Here is a 15,918-nt window from a genome sequence, read left to right on the forward strand (position 1 = left end):
CCCTCACACACACACACATACATGGAGACACAAACACACACACCAACACACACACACACACACACACACTGAGAAACACTTGTACGCACTGCTGCCTCATGAATAATGTATCCCCATAGACAAGTTCCCACAAGCTCATTGGACAATGCTATTGCTCATGAATATGCACAAACACAGCCAGATTCCCATATGCTGATTGGACAAAAATGCTATCTAGCTCCGCTCTGAGGAAGGGGAGTTCATGAGTGATTAAAACTTCAGTGGTATGCCCCAATCCTACAGTCAGTCGCCCCCTATCCCCTAGTTACTGTGTGGGTCTGACAAGATTGGATAGGTGTAAAGGCGTATGCATGCATCCCATCCAAAACAGTTCGGAACAGTTGCTGAATATATTATGATGACATTTTGTGACGTTTTTGTTGGTTTTGGTCTTCGCTTTTCCAAGCGTTCCGGTTTAGAGGTACAGTTTCTACTGCTCCTACAGTTTCGCTTTGGTACTGATGCCCAGCCCAGAAAGACAATTTCTGTAGACGGCCACATAGAGAAGTCAGATTTGAAAATTCCTAATAAAACACTTATGTCATCACCTTTGTGCACAAATCATCCATTGAATAATTCAAATAATTGTCGCTGAGGCAGATTATTTTCATCACAACATAACATTTTATATTCATTAGAATGTTTTTGGATGAGGTGTTGATATGCTGTCGTTGCTCGAGCTTCTCCTTGTGCACACGGACTGCTAGTGCGCATGTGATGTTGGTCCATACAAATCAGATATAGACGGTCCAGGAATTGGTGTATGCGAAAGTGAGTAGATTACCTTGAGTAGATTACCTTGAAAATAATGGTCGGACATCTTGGAAGCAGTCTCCAGTTCATATTATACCTAAGTGTTTTTTTAGGCTGTTCTTGCACACAACATTTTTCCTCGAGGAAATACTGCACCAAACATGTTAGTTGGATGTAAAATTGTGCGACTAAGATCTCCTCAACAAAAACCACCTACTTTAGCCTCGTGACAACTTCCCTGCGGACCCCTTCACCAAACAGTGCGACAAGTTCCAGAACTTATTCAATGCCAAAATCAACCAACATCTACTTCCAATGCCGAGTACTCCTGCTGACAACCTATCCTGGATGAACACCTTGGAAGGCCCAGTCTACACCACCTGCCTCTCTGACTTTACCCTCGCTACTGAGAACTTCATCACTGAGTTCATCTGCAAATCCAAATCATCCACCTGCTAACTTGACCCACTGCCCACCAGCCTTGTCAAAGCCTGCCTTCCTTCTCTCCCCTCCTCACTGGCATAATCAACTCTTCCCTCACCTCTGGCATCGTACCCTCCACTCTCAAGATCACTGCTGTTATTCCTATCCTCAAAGAGCTGAATGCTGTCCCGATGACCTCAACAACTTGTGTTTCATCTCAAACCTTCCCTTCCTCTCCAAAATACTGGTGCGGGTTCTGGCCACTCAACTACATTTACATTTAAGTCATTTAGCAGACGCTCTTATCCAGAGCGACTTACAAATTGGAAAGTTCATACATATTCATCCTGGTCCCCCCGTGGGGAATGAACCCACAACCCTGGCGTTGCAAGCGCCATGCTCTACCAACTGAGCCACACGGGACCGTCTACAACACCGTCTCAACTCCAATAACCTTCAGGAACCTTTCCAGTCTAGTTTCCCCTCCAAACACAGCACTGGTCAAAATCACAAGCGACCTCCTCCGTGCAGCTGACTCAGGGCTGCTATCCATCCTCATCCTCCTCGACCTGAGTGCAGCCTTCAATCCTCCAATCCTCATGGAACGTCTGGCTGGTGTTGGTGTCACAGGTGTTGCACTCCTCATTTTCCTCCTACCTCACTGACAAAAAAAAAATGTGCAACTGAAAAATCACAGATCAGGGTGTGCGGCTTTCTCACAGGGTGTCCCCAGGGGTCAGTGTTGGGTCCACTCCTCTTCATCATATACCCCCTGGGAAAGATCATGCGACATTACAAAGTTCACGTCCACTGATATGCAGATGACACCTAGCTCTCCACAAAACCTACCACTTCCCGCCCACCTCCTTTATCAGCTGTCTTCAAGATATCCGGAGCTGGATGATCATGAACCTCCTAAAACTCAACAGCAACAAGACAGAGGTTATACTCATTAGCCCCAAATCCACTTTCACCAAACAGCACAACCTCAGCATCGCCATAGATGGTTTCCCAGTCCCTCTGTCAAAACAAGTCAAAAGCCTTGGTGTCATCCTGGACAGTACCCTGTCATTCGAACCCCACATAAAAACCATCACCAGGACAGAATCTTTTCACATCCGCAATATCTCCAGGTGCTGCCCCTCAATGTCTCACTCCAGCACCGAAACCCTCATCCATGCCCTCGTCACTTCCCATTTGGACTATTGCAAGACTCTCCTCACTGGTATCCCTGCCAAACTCACCAATAGACTCCACAGGTCCAGAACTATGCTGATAGAATCCTAACCCGCACCAGATCAACTGAACACATCACACCAATCCCCATCAATCTACACTGGCTCCCTGTCAAACTCCGTATTGACTTTAAGACACTCCTCCTCAGCTACAAAGCCCTACACAACCTGGTACCCACCTACCTCTCTGGAAAAGGAGAAATGCTCACTAACAGGTATGTAAACAAATTTGTGCACAACATTTTATTTCAGCTCATGAAACATGGGACCAACACTTTACATGTTGCGTTTATATTTTTGTTCAGTGTAGATAGAACCTTTTTTTCTAAGAATGTAGGGAGGCAAGAAGATCATCAAGGACCTCAGCCACCCGAGCCACACCCTGTTCACCCCGCTACCATCTAGAAGGCAGAGATTGAGAAACAGCTTCAATCTCCATGCCATCATACTGTTTTGCACACTTTATATGTACAGTTGAAGTCGGAAGTTTACATACACTTAGGTTGGAGTCATTAAAACTCGTTTCTAAACCACTCCACAAATGTCTTGTTAACAAACTATAGTTTTGGTAAGTCGGTTAGGACATCTACTTTGTGCATGACACAAGTCATTTTTCCAACAACTGTTTACAGACAGATTATTTCACTTATAATTCACTGTATCACAATTCCAGTGGGTCAGAAGTTTACATACCCTAAGTTGACTGTGCCTTTAAACAGCTTGGAAATTCCAGAAAAGGATGTCATGGCTTTAGAAACTAATGATGGGCTAATTGACATAATTTGAGTCAATTGGAGGTGTTACCTGTGGATTTATTTCAAGGACTACCATCAAACGTAGTACCTCTTTGCTTGACATCATGGGAAAATCAAAAGAAATCAGCCAAGACTTCAGAAAACTATTGTAGACTTCCACAAGTCTGGTTCACTCTTGGGAGCAATTTCCAAATGCCTGAAGGTACCACGTTCATCTGTACAAACAATAGTACGCAAGTATAAACACCATGGGACCACACAGCCGTCATACCGCTCAGGAAGGAGACGCGTTCTGTCTCCTAGAGATTAACTTCTTTGATATAGGGGGCAGCATTTTCACTTTTGGATGAATTACGTGCCCATAGTGAACTGCCTCCTACTCTGTCCCAGATGCTATATTATTACTATTATAGATTATTAGATTATTACTATAGATTATTACTATTGGATAGAAAACACTCTGGGGTTTCTAAAACTGTTTGAATGACGTCTGTGAGTATAACAGAACTCATATGGCAGGCAAAAACCTGAGAAAAAATCCAAACAGGAAGTGAGAATTCTGAGAGTGGTCGATGTTAAAGTCATCGCCTATTCAATTCCCTGTAATATATGGATCTGTTTGCACTTCCTACGCCTTCCACTAGATGTCAACAGTCAGTAGAACGTGGAATGAAGCTTATGCTGTGTTGTGGGACCGGATGGGAGGTGTTTCAGTCAGTGGTCTGGCAGAGTGCCAGTTCTTGGTCACGCACTTTCCGCATGATATCGTCATGCGTTCCATTACTTATAGAGACTGAAAATAATGATCCGGTTGGAACGTTATTGGATATATATGATAAAAACATCCTGAAGATTGATTCTCTACTAAGTTTGACCAGTTTATTCGACTTGTAATATAACTTTTTGAAGTTTTCGTCCGACGTTTGCCTGCATCTGCGCGAGTGTTTGGACATGTGTACTACACATGCTAGCAAAATTAGCTAATTGGACATAAGTAATGGACATTATCGAACAAAACAACGATTTATTGTGGAACTAGGATTCCTGGCACTGCATTCTGATGAAGATAATCAAAGGTAAGGGAATATTTATGATGTAATTTCGTATTTCTGTTGACTCCAACGTGGCGGAGAAACGTTGTTAAATCTGAGGGCCGTCTCAGATTATTGCATGGTGTGCTTTTTACGTAATGTTTTTTTTTAAATCTGACACAGCGGTTGCATTAAGAACAAGTATATCTTTAATTATATGTAAAACATTTATCTTTCATCAAAGTTTATGATGAGTATTTCTGTTATTTGACGTGGCTCTCTGTAATTACTCCGGATATTTTGGAGGCATTTCTGAACATGGCGCCAATGTAATCCGAGATTTGTGGATATAAATATGCACATTATCGAACAAAACATAAATGTATTGTGTAACATGATGTCATATGAGTGTCATCTGATGAAGATGTTCCAAGGTTAGTGATTCATTTTATCTCTATTTCTGCTTTTTGTTACTACTATATTTTGCTGGGAAAATGGCTGTGTTTTTCTGTGGCTACGTACTGAGCTAACATAATTGTTTGGTGTGCTTTCCCCGTAAATCCTTTTTGAAATCAGATATGTTGGCTGGATTCACAACATGTGTAGCTTTAATTTGGTGTCTTTCATGTGTGATTTCATGACAGATTGATTTTTATAGTAATATATTTGAATTTGGCGCGCTACATTTATTCTGGATTTTGGCCAAGTGGGACGCTACCGTCCCACCTATCCTAGAGAAGTTAACGTACTTTGGTGTGAAAAGTGCAAATCAATCCCAGAACAACAGCAAAGGACCTCGTGAAGATGGTGGAGGAAACAGGTACAAAAGTATATATATCCACAGTAAAACGAGTCCTATATCGACAGAACCTGAAAGGCCGCTCAGCAAGCCACTGCTCCAAAACCGCCATAAAAATGCCAGACTACAGTTTGCAACTGCACATGGGGACAAAGATCGTACTTTTTGGAGAAATGTCCTTTGTTCTGATGAAACTGCTTGGCCATAATGACCATCGTTATGTTTGGAGGAAAAAGGGGGAGGCTTGCAAGCTGAAGAACACCATCCCAACTGTGAAGCACGGGGGTGGTAGCATCATGTTGTGGGGGTGCTTTGCTGCAGGAGGGACTGGTGCACCTCACAAAATAGATAGCATCATGAGGACGGAAAATTATGTGGATATATTGAAGCAACATCTCAAGACATCAGTCAGGAAGTTAAAGCTTGGTCGCAAATGGGTCTTCCAAATGGACAATGACCCTAAGCATACTTCCAAAGTTGTGGCAAAATGGCTTAAGGACAACAAAGTCAAAAGTTTTGGGTCACTTACAAATAAATGTTCTTGCTTTTGAAAGAAAAGCACATTATTTGTCCATTAAAATAACATCAAATTGATCAGAAATACAGTGTAGACATTGTTAATGTTGTAAATGACTATTGTAGCTGGAAACGGCTGATTTTCTATGGAATATCTACATAGGCGTACAGAGGCCCATTATCAGCAAATATCACTCCTGTGTTCCAATGGGACGTTGTGTTAGCTAATCCAAGTTTATCATTTTAAAAGGCTAATTGATCATTAGAAAACCCTTTTGCAATTATGTTAGCACAAAGTAAACATACTTTAAAGTACTACGTAAGTAGTTTTTTGGGGTATCTGAACTTTAATTTACTATTTATATTTTTGACAACTTTTACCTTTACTCCACTACATTCCTAAAGGAAATAATGTACTTTTTACTCCGTAATTTTTCCCTGACACCCAAAATACTCGTTACAATTTGAATGCTTAACAGGACAGGAGAATGGTCCAACTCACACACGTATCAAGAAAACATCCCTGGTCATCCCCATTGCCTCTGATCTGGCAGACTCACTAAACACAAATGCTTAATTTGTAAATTATGTCTGAGTGTTGAAGTGTGCCTTGACTATCTGTAAAAAAAAAACGTACAAAAATGGTGGCGTTTGGATTGCATTTTTGAAGTAATTTTAAATTATTTATACTTTCACTTTTGATAATTTGGTATATTGAATACTTGTAGACTTTTACTCAAGTAGTATTTTACTGGGTGACTTTTACTTTTACTTGAGTCATTTTCTATTAATGTATCTTTACTTTTACTCAAGTATGACAATTGGGTACTTTTTCCACCACTGCACTAATTTAACTCAAACATGTTGTGTTCTTTACACTGAGAAAGGGAATGCTTGACAAAGGTATTGTAAAGATGACTCCAACTGTAATAGTTCCTGATTAAAAAATGTTGATTAAAAATGTTTCATGTTGCAGATATGCCATCACTTCTTACAGTTGACCTCCAGGAGGCGGTATGTTTCATGTTTTTGCATCAAGGTCTAGTCTGCTCTCTCTTGTGATGAAAGGCTGCTCTCTCTTGTGATGAAAGGCTGCTCTCTGCTGGTCATTTCTAGTTCTTGCGGTTCATATTCCAGAGTTGGAACTGAAGTTGCCAATGCATTCCTAATGGGCAGTAGTGCCTAATAGCCCTCTCCTGTTGATGTCTATAACCATGGTACACAATAATTCTATTTTAAACAAACATATTTTCTTTCCTCGCAAGAAAACGTAGAATTTAAAAAAGGCATTTCATAATCTGACGAAAACAAGAATAGATTTTTAAAAACAAGGTAAAAATTTACGGCCATTATGGATGAAACCCATTTGAGAGAGTAGTAAACATTTCAGAGCAAAGCAGCAAGCATAATATGATAATATCCCAAAGGTACAGCTCAGGACTAATTTTAAATATAAAGAAATAAAACAATTACATTAAGAAACGTGAGCAGGAATGCTCAGCAAAGACATTGCTTGATACAGCGGCTTGCGAAAGTATTCACCCCCTTGGCATTTTTCCTATTTTGTTGCCTTACAACCTGGAATTAAAATGGGGGTTTGTATCATTTGATATACACATGCCTACCAATTTGAAGATGCAAAATATTTTTTCTTGTGAAACAAACAAGAAATAAGACAAAAAAACTGAAAACTTGAGCGTGCATAACTATTCACCCCTCCCCAAAGTCAATACTTTGTAGAGCCACCTTTTGCAGCAATTACAGCTGCAAGTCTCTTGGGGTATGTCTCTATAAGCTTGGCACATCTAGACACGGGTATTTTTGCCCATTCTTCAAGGCAAAACTGCTCCAGCTCCTTCAAGTTGGATGGCTTCCGCTGGTGTACAACAATCTTTAAGTCATACCACAGATTCTCAATTCGATTGAGGTCTGGGCTTTGACTAGGCCATTCCAAGACATTTAAATGTTTCCCCTTTAACTTCTCTGGGATATGTGGGACGCTAACGTCCCACTTGGCCAAAAGCCAGTAAAAATGCAGAGCGCCAAATTCAAATAAATTACTATAAAAATCTAACTTTCATGAAATCACACATGAAAGACACCAAATTAAAGCTACACTTGTTGTGAATCCAGCCAACGTGTCTGATTTCAAATAGGATTTACGGTGAAAGCACACCAAACAATTATGTTAGGTCAGTACATAGCCACAGAAAAACACAGCCATTTTTCCAGCCAAAGAGAGGAGTAACAAAAAGCAGAAATAGAGATAAAATGAATTACTAACCTTTGATGATCTTCATCAGATGATACTCATGGGACTTCATGTTACACAATACATGTATGTTTTGTTCGGTAAAGTTCATATTTATATCCAAAAATCTGAGTTTAGGCGGGACGCTACTGTCTCACTTGGCCAAAAGCCAGAGAAAATGCAGAGCGCCATATTCAAAAAAATTACTATAAAAATCTAACTTTCATTAAATCACACATGAAAGATACCAAATTAAAGCTACACTGGTTGTGAATCCAGCCAACATGTCAGAATTCAAATAGGCTTTTCGGCGAAAGCAAACGATGCTATTATCTGAGGATAGCACCATAGTAAAAAGAGAGAGAATCATATTTCAACCCTGCAGGCGCGACACAAAACGCAGAAATAAATATATAATTAATGCCTTACCTTTGACGAGCTTCTGTTATTGCCACTCCAATATGTCCCATAAACATCACAAATGGTCCTTTTGTTCGATTAATTCCGTCAATATATATACAAAATGTCCATTTATTAGGCGCGTTTGATCCAGAAAAACACCGGTTCCAACTTGTGAAACGTGACTACAAAATATGTCAAAGTTACCTGTAAACTTTGCCAAAACATTTCAAACTACTTTTATAATACAACTTTAGGTATTTTTTAACGTAAATAATCGATAAAATTGAAGACGGGATGATCTGTGTTCAATACAGGATTAAAACAAACTGTAGCTAGCCTTCTGGTCATGCGCCTCTAACAAACAGGACACAACAAGTGACCCTGATTCAAAATGGCCGTACTTCTTCATTACACAAAGGAAAAACCCTCAACCAATTTCTAAAGACTGGTGACATCCAGTGGAAGCGGTAGGAACTGCAAGAAGGTCAATTAGAAATCTGTATTCCCAATGAAAATCCATTGAAAAGAGAGTGACCTAAAAAGAAAAAATCTGAATGGTTTGTCCTCGGGGTTTTGCCTGCTAAATAAGTTATGTTATACTCACAGACACGATTCAAACAGTTTTAGAAACTTCAGAGTGTTTTCTATCCGAATCCACTAACAATATGCACATCTTATCTTCTGGGGATGAGTAGCTGGCAGTTGAATTTGGGTATGCTTTTCATCCAAACGTGAAAATGCTGCCCCCTATTCTAGAGAAGTTAACCACTCGAGTGTTGCTTTAGCAGTATGCTTAGGGTCATTGTCCTGCTGGAAGGTGAACCTCCGTCCCAGTCTCAAATCTCTGGAAGACTGAAACAGGTTTCCCTCAAGAATTTCCCTGTATTTAGCACCATCCATCATTCCTTCAATTCTGACCAGTTTCCCAGTCCCTGTCGATGAAAAACATCCCCACAGCATGATGCTTCCACCACCATGCTTCACTGTGGGGATGGTGTTCTTGGGTGATGAGAGCTGTTGGGTTTGCGCTATACATAGCGTTTGCCTTTATGGACAAAAAGCTAAATTTTTGTCTCATCTGACCAGAGTACCATCTTCCATATGTTTGGGGAGTCTCCCACATGCCTTTTGGCAAACACCAAACATGTTTGATTATTTTTTTCTTTTAGCAATGGCTTTTTCATGGCCACTCTTCCGTAAAGCCCAGTTCTGTGGAGTGTACGGTTTAAAGTGGTCCTATGGACAGATACTCCAATCTCCGCTGTGGAGCTTTGCAGCTCCTTCAGGGTTATCTTTGGTCTCTTTGTTGCCTCTCAGATTAATGCCCTCTTTGCCTGGTCCGTGAGTTTTGGTGAGCGGCCCTCTCTTGGCAGGTTTGTTGTGGTGCCATATTCTTTAAATGTTTTAAGAATGGATTTAATGGTGCTCTGTGGGATGTAAGATCTTATTTAGGGGCTTCATAGCAAAGTGGGGAATACATTTGCACGCATCACTTTTCCGTTTTTTTTTTTTAAATTATTTTAATGTTTTGGTGAGTGGTGAGCTTTACCAATTTGAACTATTTTGTGTATGTCCATTACATGAAATCCAAATAAAAATCCATTTAAATTGCAGGTTTTAATGCAACAAAATAGGAAAAACTCCAAGGGGGATGAATACTTTTGCAAGGCCCTGTAACCCTTTCAAATGCATATTTTTGATTGAATTCTAACTTGAGATCCCTGTACTCAAAAGTTTTGCTGAGATTTCACACACCAATGTATGTATGAGGCACAAGTTCATATTACACATCTATCTCAAGTTAGGATCAACCCTACGTGACTGAGAAAGATTCAGGCTTTTCCATTTAAACAGATCTATTTTTATAATTCATCTGTTCAGAGTTTTCTGGAAAATTCCTCAACCGTAATTAAAAACACAACCACTTTCTTAGACAACAACACTTTCTAAAAGAGACATCAACATGGCAAGAACAAACTGAGTATACACATGTCTTATTAACACTAGAACAAGTATAAAACATAAACAGGAAGACAAATGAATAAGAGTGGAGAATCCTCTCAGTATGTTCAGCCTCCTCCAAGATGTATGCTGTATGTTTGTTCATGTTAGTATATGGTAGTGTAAGGTAGTGTGTCACAGGAGGCTGCTGAGGTGAGGAATGCTAATAATAATGTCTTGAACGCACATTGGAATGGCATCAAACACATGGAAACCAAGTGTTTGATGTATTTGACACCATTCCAACTATTCCACTCCAGTCTTTACAACAAGCCCGTCCTCCCCAATGATGGTGCCACCAACCTCCTGTGTATTATTGTGTGTTGGTGTGTATGGTAGTGTGTGATAATGTGTACGGTAGTGTGTATGGTAGTGTGTATGGTAGTGTGTGTGGTAGTGTGTGTATGGTAGTGTGTGTGGTAGTGTGTATGGTAGTGTGTGTGGTTGTGTGTATGGTAGTGTGTGTATGGTAGTGTGGTAGTGTGTGTGGTAGTGTGTGTGGTCATGTGTATGGTAGTATGTGTGTGTGGTAGTGTGTGTGGTAGTGTGTGTGGTAGGGTGTGGTAGTGTGTGGTAGTGTGTGGTAGTGTCCATGTGAGTGTGTGTGGTAGTGTGTGTGGTAGTGTGTATGGTAGTGTGTGTGTGTGTGTGTGTGTGTGTGTGTGGTAGTGTGTGGTAGTGTGTGTAGTAGTGTGTATGGTAGTGTGTGTGTGTGTGTGTGTGTGTGTGTGTGTGGTAGTGTGTGGTAGTGTGTGTGGTAGTGTGTATGGTAGTGTGTATGGTAGTGTGTGGTAGTGTGTGTGGTAGTGTGTATGGTAGTGTGGTAAGGTAGTGTGTATGGCAGTGTGTGGTAGTGTGTGTGGTAGTGTGTATGGTCGTGTGTGGTAGTGTGTATGGTAATGTGTGTGGTAGTGTGTATGGTAGTGTGTGTGGTAGTGTCAAATCAAATCAAATGTTATAGTGTATGGTAGTGTGTGTGGTAGTGTGTATGGTAGTGTGTGTGGTAGTGTGTATGGTAGTGTGTGTGGGAGTGTGTGTGGTAGTGTGTGTGGTAGTGTGTGTGTGTGTGTGTGGTAGTGTGTGTGGTAGTGTGTGTGGTAGTGTGTATGGTAGCGTGTGTTGTAGTGTGTGTGGTAGTGTACAGTAGTTTGTGCTATATGTTTGTGTGTGTATTGAGGTGTGTCCTTGGGTGTGTCAGAAGAACATCTGTACCAGGAGTGGGAGTAAGTTAGTAGAGAATGACAGGTGTGTGTTAGAGAGGTGTGCATGTATAGGAAGGAAATGTGTGTGTGTGTGTGTGTGTGTGTGTGTGTGTGTGTGTGTGTGTGTGTGTGTGTGTGTGTGTGTGTGTGTGTGTGTGTGTGTGTGTGTGTGTGTGTGTGTGTGTGTGTGTGTGTGTGTGTGTGTGTGTGTGTGTGTGTGTGTGTGTGTGTGTGTGTGTGTGTGTACAGTATGATACGGGGTGTGTGCATGTCGTGTGTCTGTCTATGAAGTGGCATCCTTTAAATAGGCTATCAGGTCCTCTCTCTCTTTCTTCTTCTTGATACCAGCAAAGATCATCTTGGTACCTGGGATGTACTTCTTAGGGTTCTCTAGATAGACCATTAGTGTCTTCTCCTCCCAGACTACACCTACAACAGAGGAACAGAGAGAGAGAGAGAATGGGAGACAGTGAGAAACATGGTTTTGTAAGCATGTGTTTGTAATGAAGATGTGTACTTATATGTACAGTCATGGCCAAGAGTTTTGAGAATGACACAAATATTAATTTTCACAAAGTCTGCTGCCTCAGTTTGTGTGATGGCAATTTGCATATACTCCAGAATGTTATGAAGAGTGATCAGATGAATTGCAATTAATTGCAAAGTCCCTCTTTGCCATGAACTGAATCCCAAAAAAACATTTCCACTGCATTTCAGCCCTGCCACAAAAGGACCAGCTGACATCATGTCAGTGATTCTCTCATTAACACAGGTTAACACAGAGTGTTGACGAGGACAAGGCTGGAAATCACTCTGTCATGCTGATTGAGTTCGAATAACAGACTGGAAGCTTCAAAAGGAGGGTGGTGCTTGGAATCATTGTTCTTCCTCTGTCAATCATGGTTACCTGCAAGGAAACACGTGCCTTCATCATTGCTTTTCACAAAAAGGGCTTCACAGGCAAGGATATTGCTGCCAGTAAGATTGCACCTAAATCAACTATTTATCGGATAATCAAGAACTTCAAGGAGAGCGGTTCAATTGTTGTGAAGAAGGCTTCAGGGCGCCCAAGAAAGTCCAGCAAGCGCCAGGACCGTCTCCTAAAGTTGATTCAGCTGAGGGATCGGGGCACCACCAGTACAGAGCTTGCTCAGGAATGGCAGCAGGCAGGTGTGAGTGCATCTGCACGCACAGTGAGGCGAAGACTTTTGGAGATGGCCTGGTGTCAAGAAGGGCAGCAAAGAAGCCACTTCTCTCCAGGAAAAACATCAGGGACAGACTGATATTCTGCACAAGGTACAGGGACTGGACTGCTGAGGACTGGGGTAAAGTCATTTTCTCTGATGAATCCCCTTTCCGATTGTTTGGGGCATCCGGAAAAAAGCTTGTCCGGAGAAGACAAGGTGAGCGCAACCATCAGTCCTATGTAATGCCAACAGTAAAGCATCCTGAGACCATTCATGTGTGGGGTTGCTTCTCAGCCAAGGGAGTGGGCTCACTCACAATTTTGCCTAAGAACACAGCCATGAATAAAGAATGGTACCAACACATCCTCCGAGAGCAGCTTCTCCCAACCATCTAGGAACAGTTTGGTGATGAACAATGCCTTTTCCAGTATGATGGAGCACCTTGCCATAAGGCAAAAGTGATAACTAAGTGGCTCGGGGAAGAAAACATCGATATTTTGGGTCCATGGCCAGGAAACTTTTCAACTCTCTAGAGACAGCAGGAGCGGTAGAGGTACTCTTAATGATCGGCTATGAAAAGCCAACTGACATTTACTCCTGAGGTGCTGACTTGTTGCACCCTCGACAACTACTGTGATTATTATTATTTGACCATGCTGGTCATTTATGAACATTTGAACATCTTGGCCATGTTCTGTTATAATCTCCACCCGGCACAGCCAGAAGAGGACTGGCCACCCGTCATAGCCTGGTTCCTCTCTAGGTTTCTTCCTAGGTTTTGGCCTTTCTAGGGAGTTTTTCCTAGCCACCGTGCTTCTACACCTGCGTTGCTTGCAAATAAATTTGATTTCATCTCAAAGTAAAATCATGGAATTAAGAAATATATAAATATTAGGATGAGCAATGTCGGAGTGGCCTTGACTAGAATACAGTATATACATATTAATGAGTCAGTGTGTCAGTCCTCACAGTAAGGCTTTCTGTCCTATTTTACTGTTCAGGTTTCAGTCCCCACAGTAAGGATTACTGTTATATTTTACTGTTCAGGTATCAAATCAAACTTTAGATGTCACATGCGCCAAATACAACAGGTGTAGACCTTACCGTGAAGTGCTTACTTACAAGCCCTTAACCAACAATGCCGTTCAAGAAAGAGTTGTATTTGAAAGTCTATAATGCCTGTCCAGACATGTAGCTCCATCTGACAGTCTATCCTGCCTGTCCAGACATGTAGCTGCATCTGACAGTCTATCCTGCCTGTCCAGACATGTAGCTCCATCTGAGTCTATCCTGCCTGTCCAGACATGTAGCTCCATCTGAGTCTATCCTGCCTGTCCAGACATGTAGCTCCATCTGACAGTCTATCCTGCCTGTCCAGACATGTAGCTCCATCTGACAGTCTATCCTGCCTGTCCAGACATGTAGCTCCATCTGACAGTCTATCCTGCCTGTCCAGACATGTAGCTCCATCTGAGTCTATCCTGCCTGTCCAGACATGTAGCTGCATCTGAGTCTATCCTGCCTGTTCAGACATGTATCTGTATCTGAGTCTATCCTGCCTGTCCAGACATGTAGCTGCATCTGAGTCTATCCTGCCTGTCCAGACATGTAGCTGTAACTGACAGTCTATCCTGCCTGTCCAGACATGTAACTCCATCTGACAGTCTATCCTGCCTGTCCAGACATGTAGCTCCATCTGAGTCTATCCTGCCTGTCCAGACATGTAGCTGTATCTGACAGTCTATCCTGCCTGTTCAAACATGTAGCTGTATCTGACAGCCTATCCTGCCTGTCCAGACATGTAGCTGTAACTGACAGTCTATCCTGCCTGTCCAGACATGTAACTCCATCTGACAGTCTATCCTGCCTGTCCAGACATGTAGCTCCATCTGAGTCTATCCTGCCTGTCCAGACATGTAGCTGTATCTGACAGTCTATCCTGCCTGTTCAAACATGTAGCTGTATCTGACAGCCTATCCTGCCTGTCCAGACATGTAGCTGTAACTGACAGTCTATCCTGCCTGTCCAGACATGTAGCTGTAACTGACAGTCTATCCTGCCTGTCCAGACATGTAGCTGTATCTGACAGTCTATCCTGCCTGTCCAGACATGTAGCTGTATCTGACAATCTATCCTGCCTGTCCAGACATGTAGCTGTATCTGACAATCTATCCTGCCTGTTCAGACATGTAGCTGTATCTGACAGTCTATCCTGCCTGTCCAGACACGTAGTTGTATCTGACAGTCTATCCTGCCTGTCCAGACATGTAGCTGTATCTGACTGTCAGACTGTAAGACATAGTGGAAATGTACCAGTGCTCCACTTTAATGACCATCACACACTGCTACTGTACATTTCTGAATACTTCATTGGTATCCACTACATGAGATATTGTCAAACCGTTCTTCTTATGATTATCTTATGATAGAGAGAAAGTGTCATCCATACAGATGTGCTAGTTATGAAAATTGACACTGACACACACATGTAATCACACACACACACACACACACACACACACACACACACACACACACACACACACACACACACACACACACACACACACACACACACACACACACACTCGCACGCACACACGCACACACGCACACAGACACACACACAGACACACACACACAGACACACAGACACAGACACACACACAGAGTGACCCTTACCCTTGTTGGTGTTGGCCTGTGTGTAGGAGTATCCAGGTGACTGTCCTGTCTTCCGGCCAAACAGGCCCCAGAGGTTAGGTCCCACCTTGTGTCGTCCCCCCTCATCTACTGTGTGGCACTGGGAACACTTCTGGACAAAAGCCTTCTTCCCTTTCTCTGTGTCCCCCATTGCAACTTGCTCTCTGTCCTGGACAGAAAGAGAACTCTGCTGTCTGCCTAAATAAAACAAAGGTTGAGTAGCAATTATGGAAACCAGCTACATTTAGTGTAGTTACGTGTAGCCTCATGACACCAATATATAACCTATGGTATGCATGTCAGGATATGTGTCCTCGATTAGTACTGACATGTCCCATTTCTCCCAATGATGTCACTATATTTTGTGTGTGGAACATTTTCGCCCCTTGCACAGTGGAGAACCCAGTTGTTAACCAGCCTGGTCTAATAGACTAGACGTATCATAGTAAATGTAAATCCAAATTACTCAAATTAGTATGATATGTTATGTTTGGTATGGTTACATAAGACAGAAGGTTACTTAACCCTTGTGTAGTCTTAACATTCTGTATACTCCCCTTGTCCTAAGGGTAAAAAATGATCCGACTTCTATAAACCCCTAAAATAAAGCAGCTTAATTGAATT

At 42.0% G+C, this 15,918-nt stretch overlaps 1 protein-coding gene across 1 annotated transcript; it reads right to left on the minus strand.

Annotated features, from left to right (window-relative positions):
- Nucleotides 1-11,690: 11,690 nt before the first annotated feature.
- LOC139554365 (cytochrome c iso-1/iso-2-like) lies at nt 11,691-15,445 on the minus strand. Its single transcript, XM_071367116.1, has 2 exons — nt 15,277-15,445; nt 11,691-11,836 (listed from the first exon to the last, which is right to left on the minus strand). Exons 1-2 carry the CDS (start codon nt 15,443-15,445, stop codon nt 11,691-11,693), a joined length of 315 nt encoding a protein of 104 aa, XP_071223217.1.
- Between the last annotated feature and the right edge of the window lie 473 nt (nt 15,446-15,918).

Source organism: Salvelinus alpinus, chromosome 26 (genome assembly GCF_045679555.1).
Source record: "Salvelinus alpinus chromosome 26, SLU_Salpinus.1, whole genome shotgun sequence".
Classification (NCBI taxonomy): domain Eukaryota; kingdom Metazoa; phylum Chordata; class Actinopteri; order Salmoniformes; family Salmonidae; genus Salvelinus; species Salvelinus alpinus.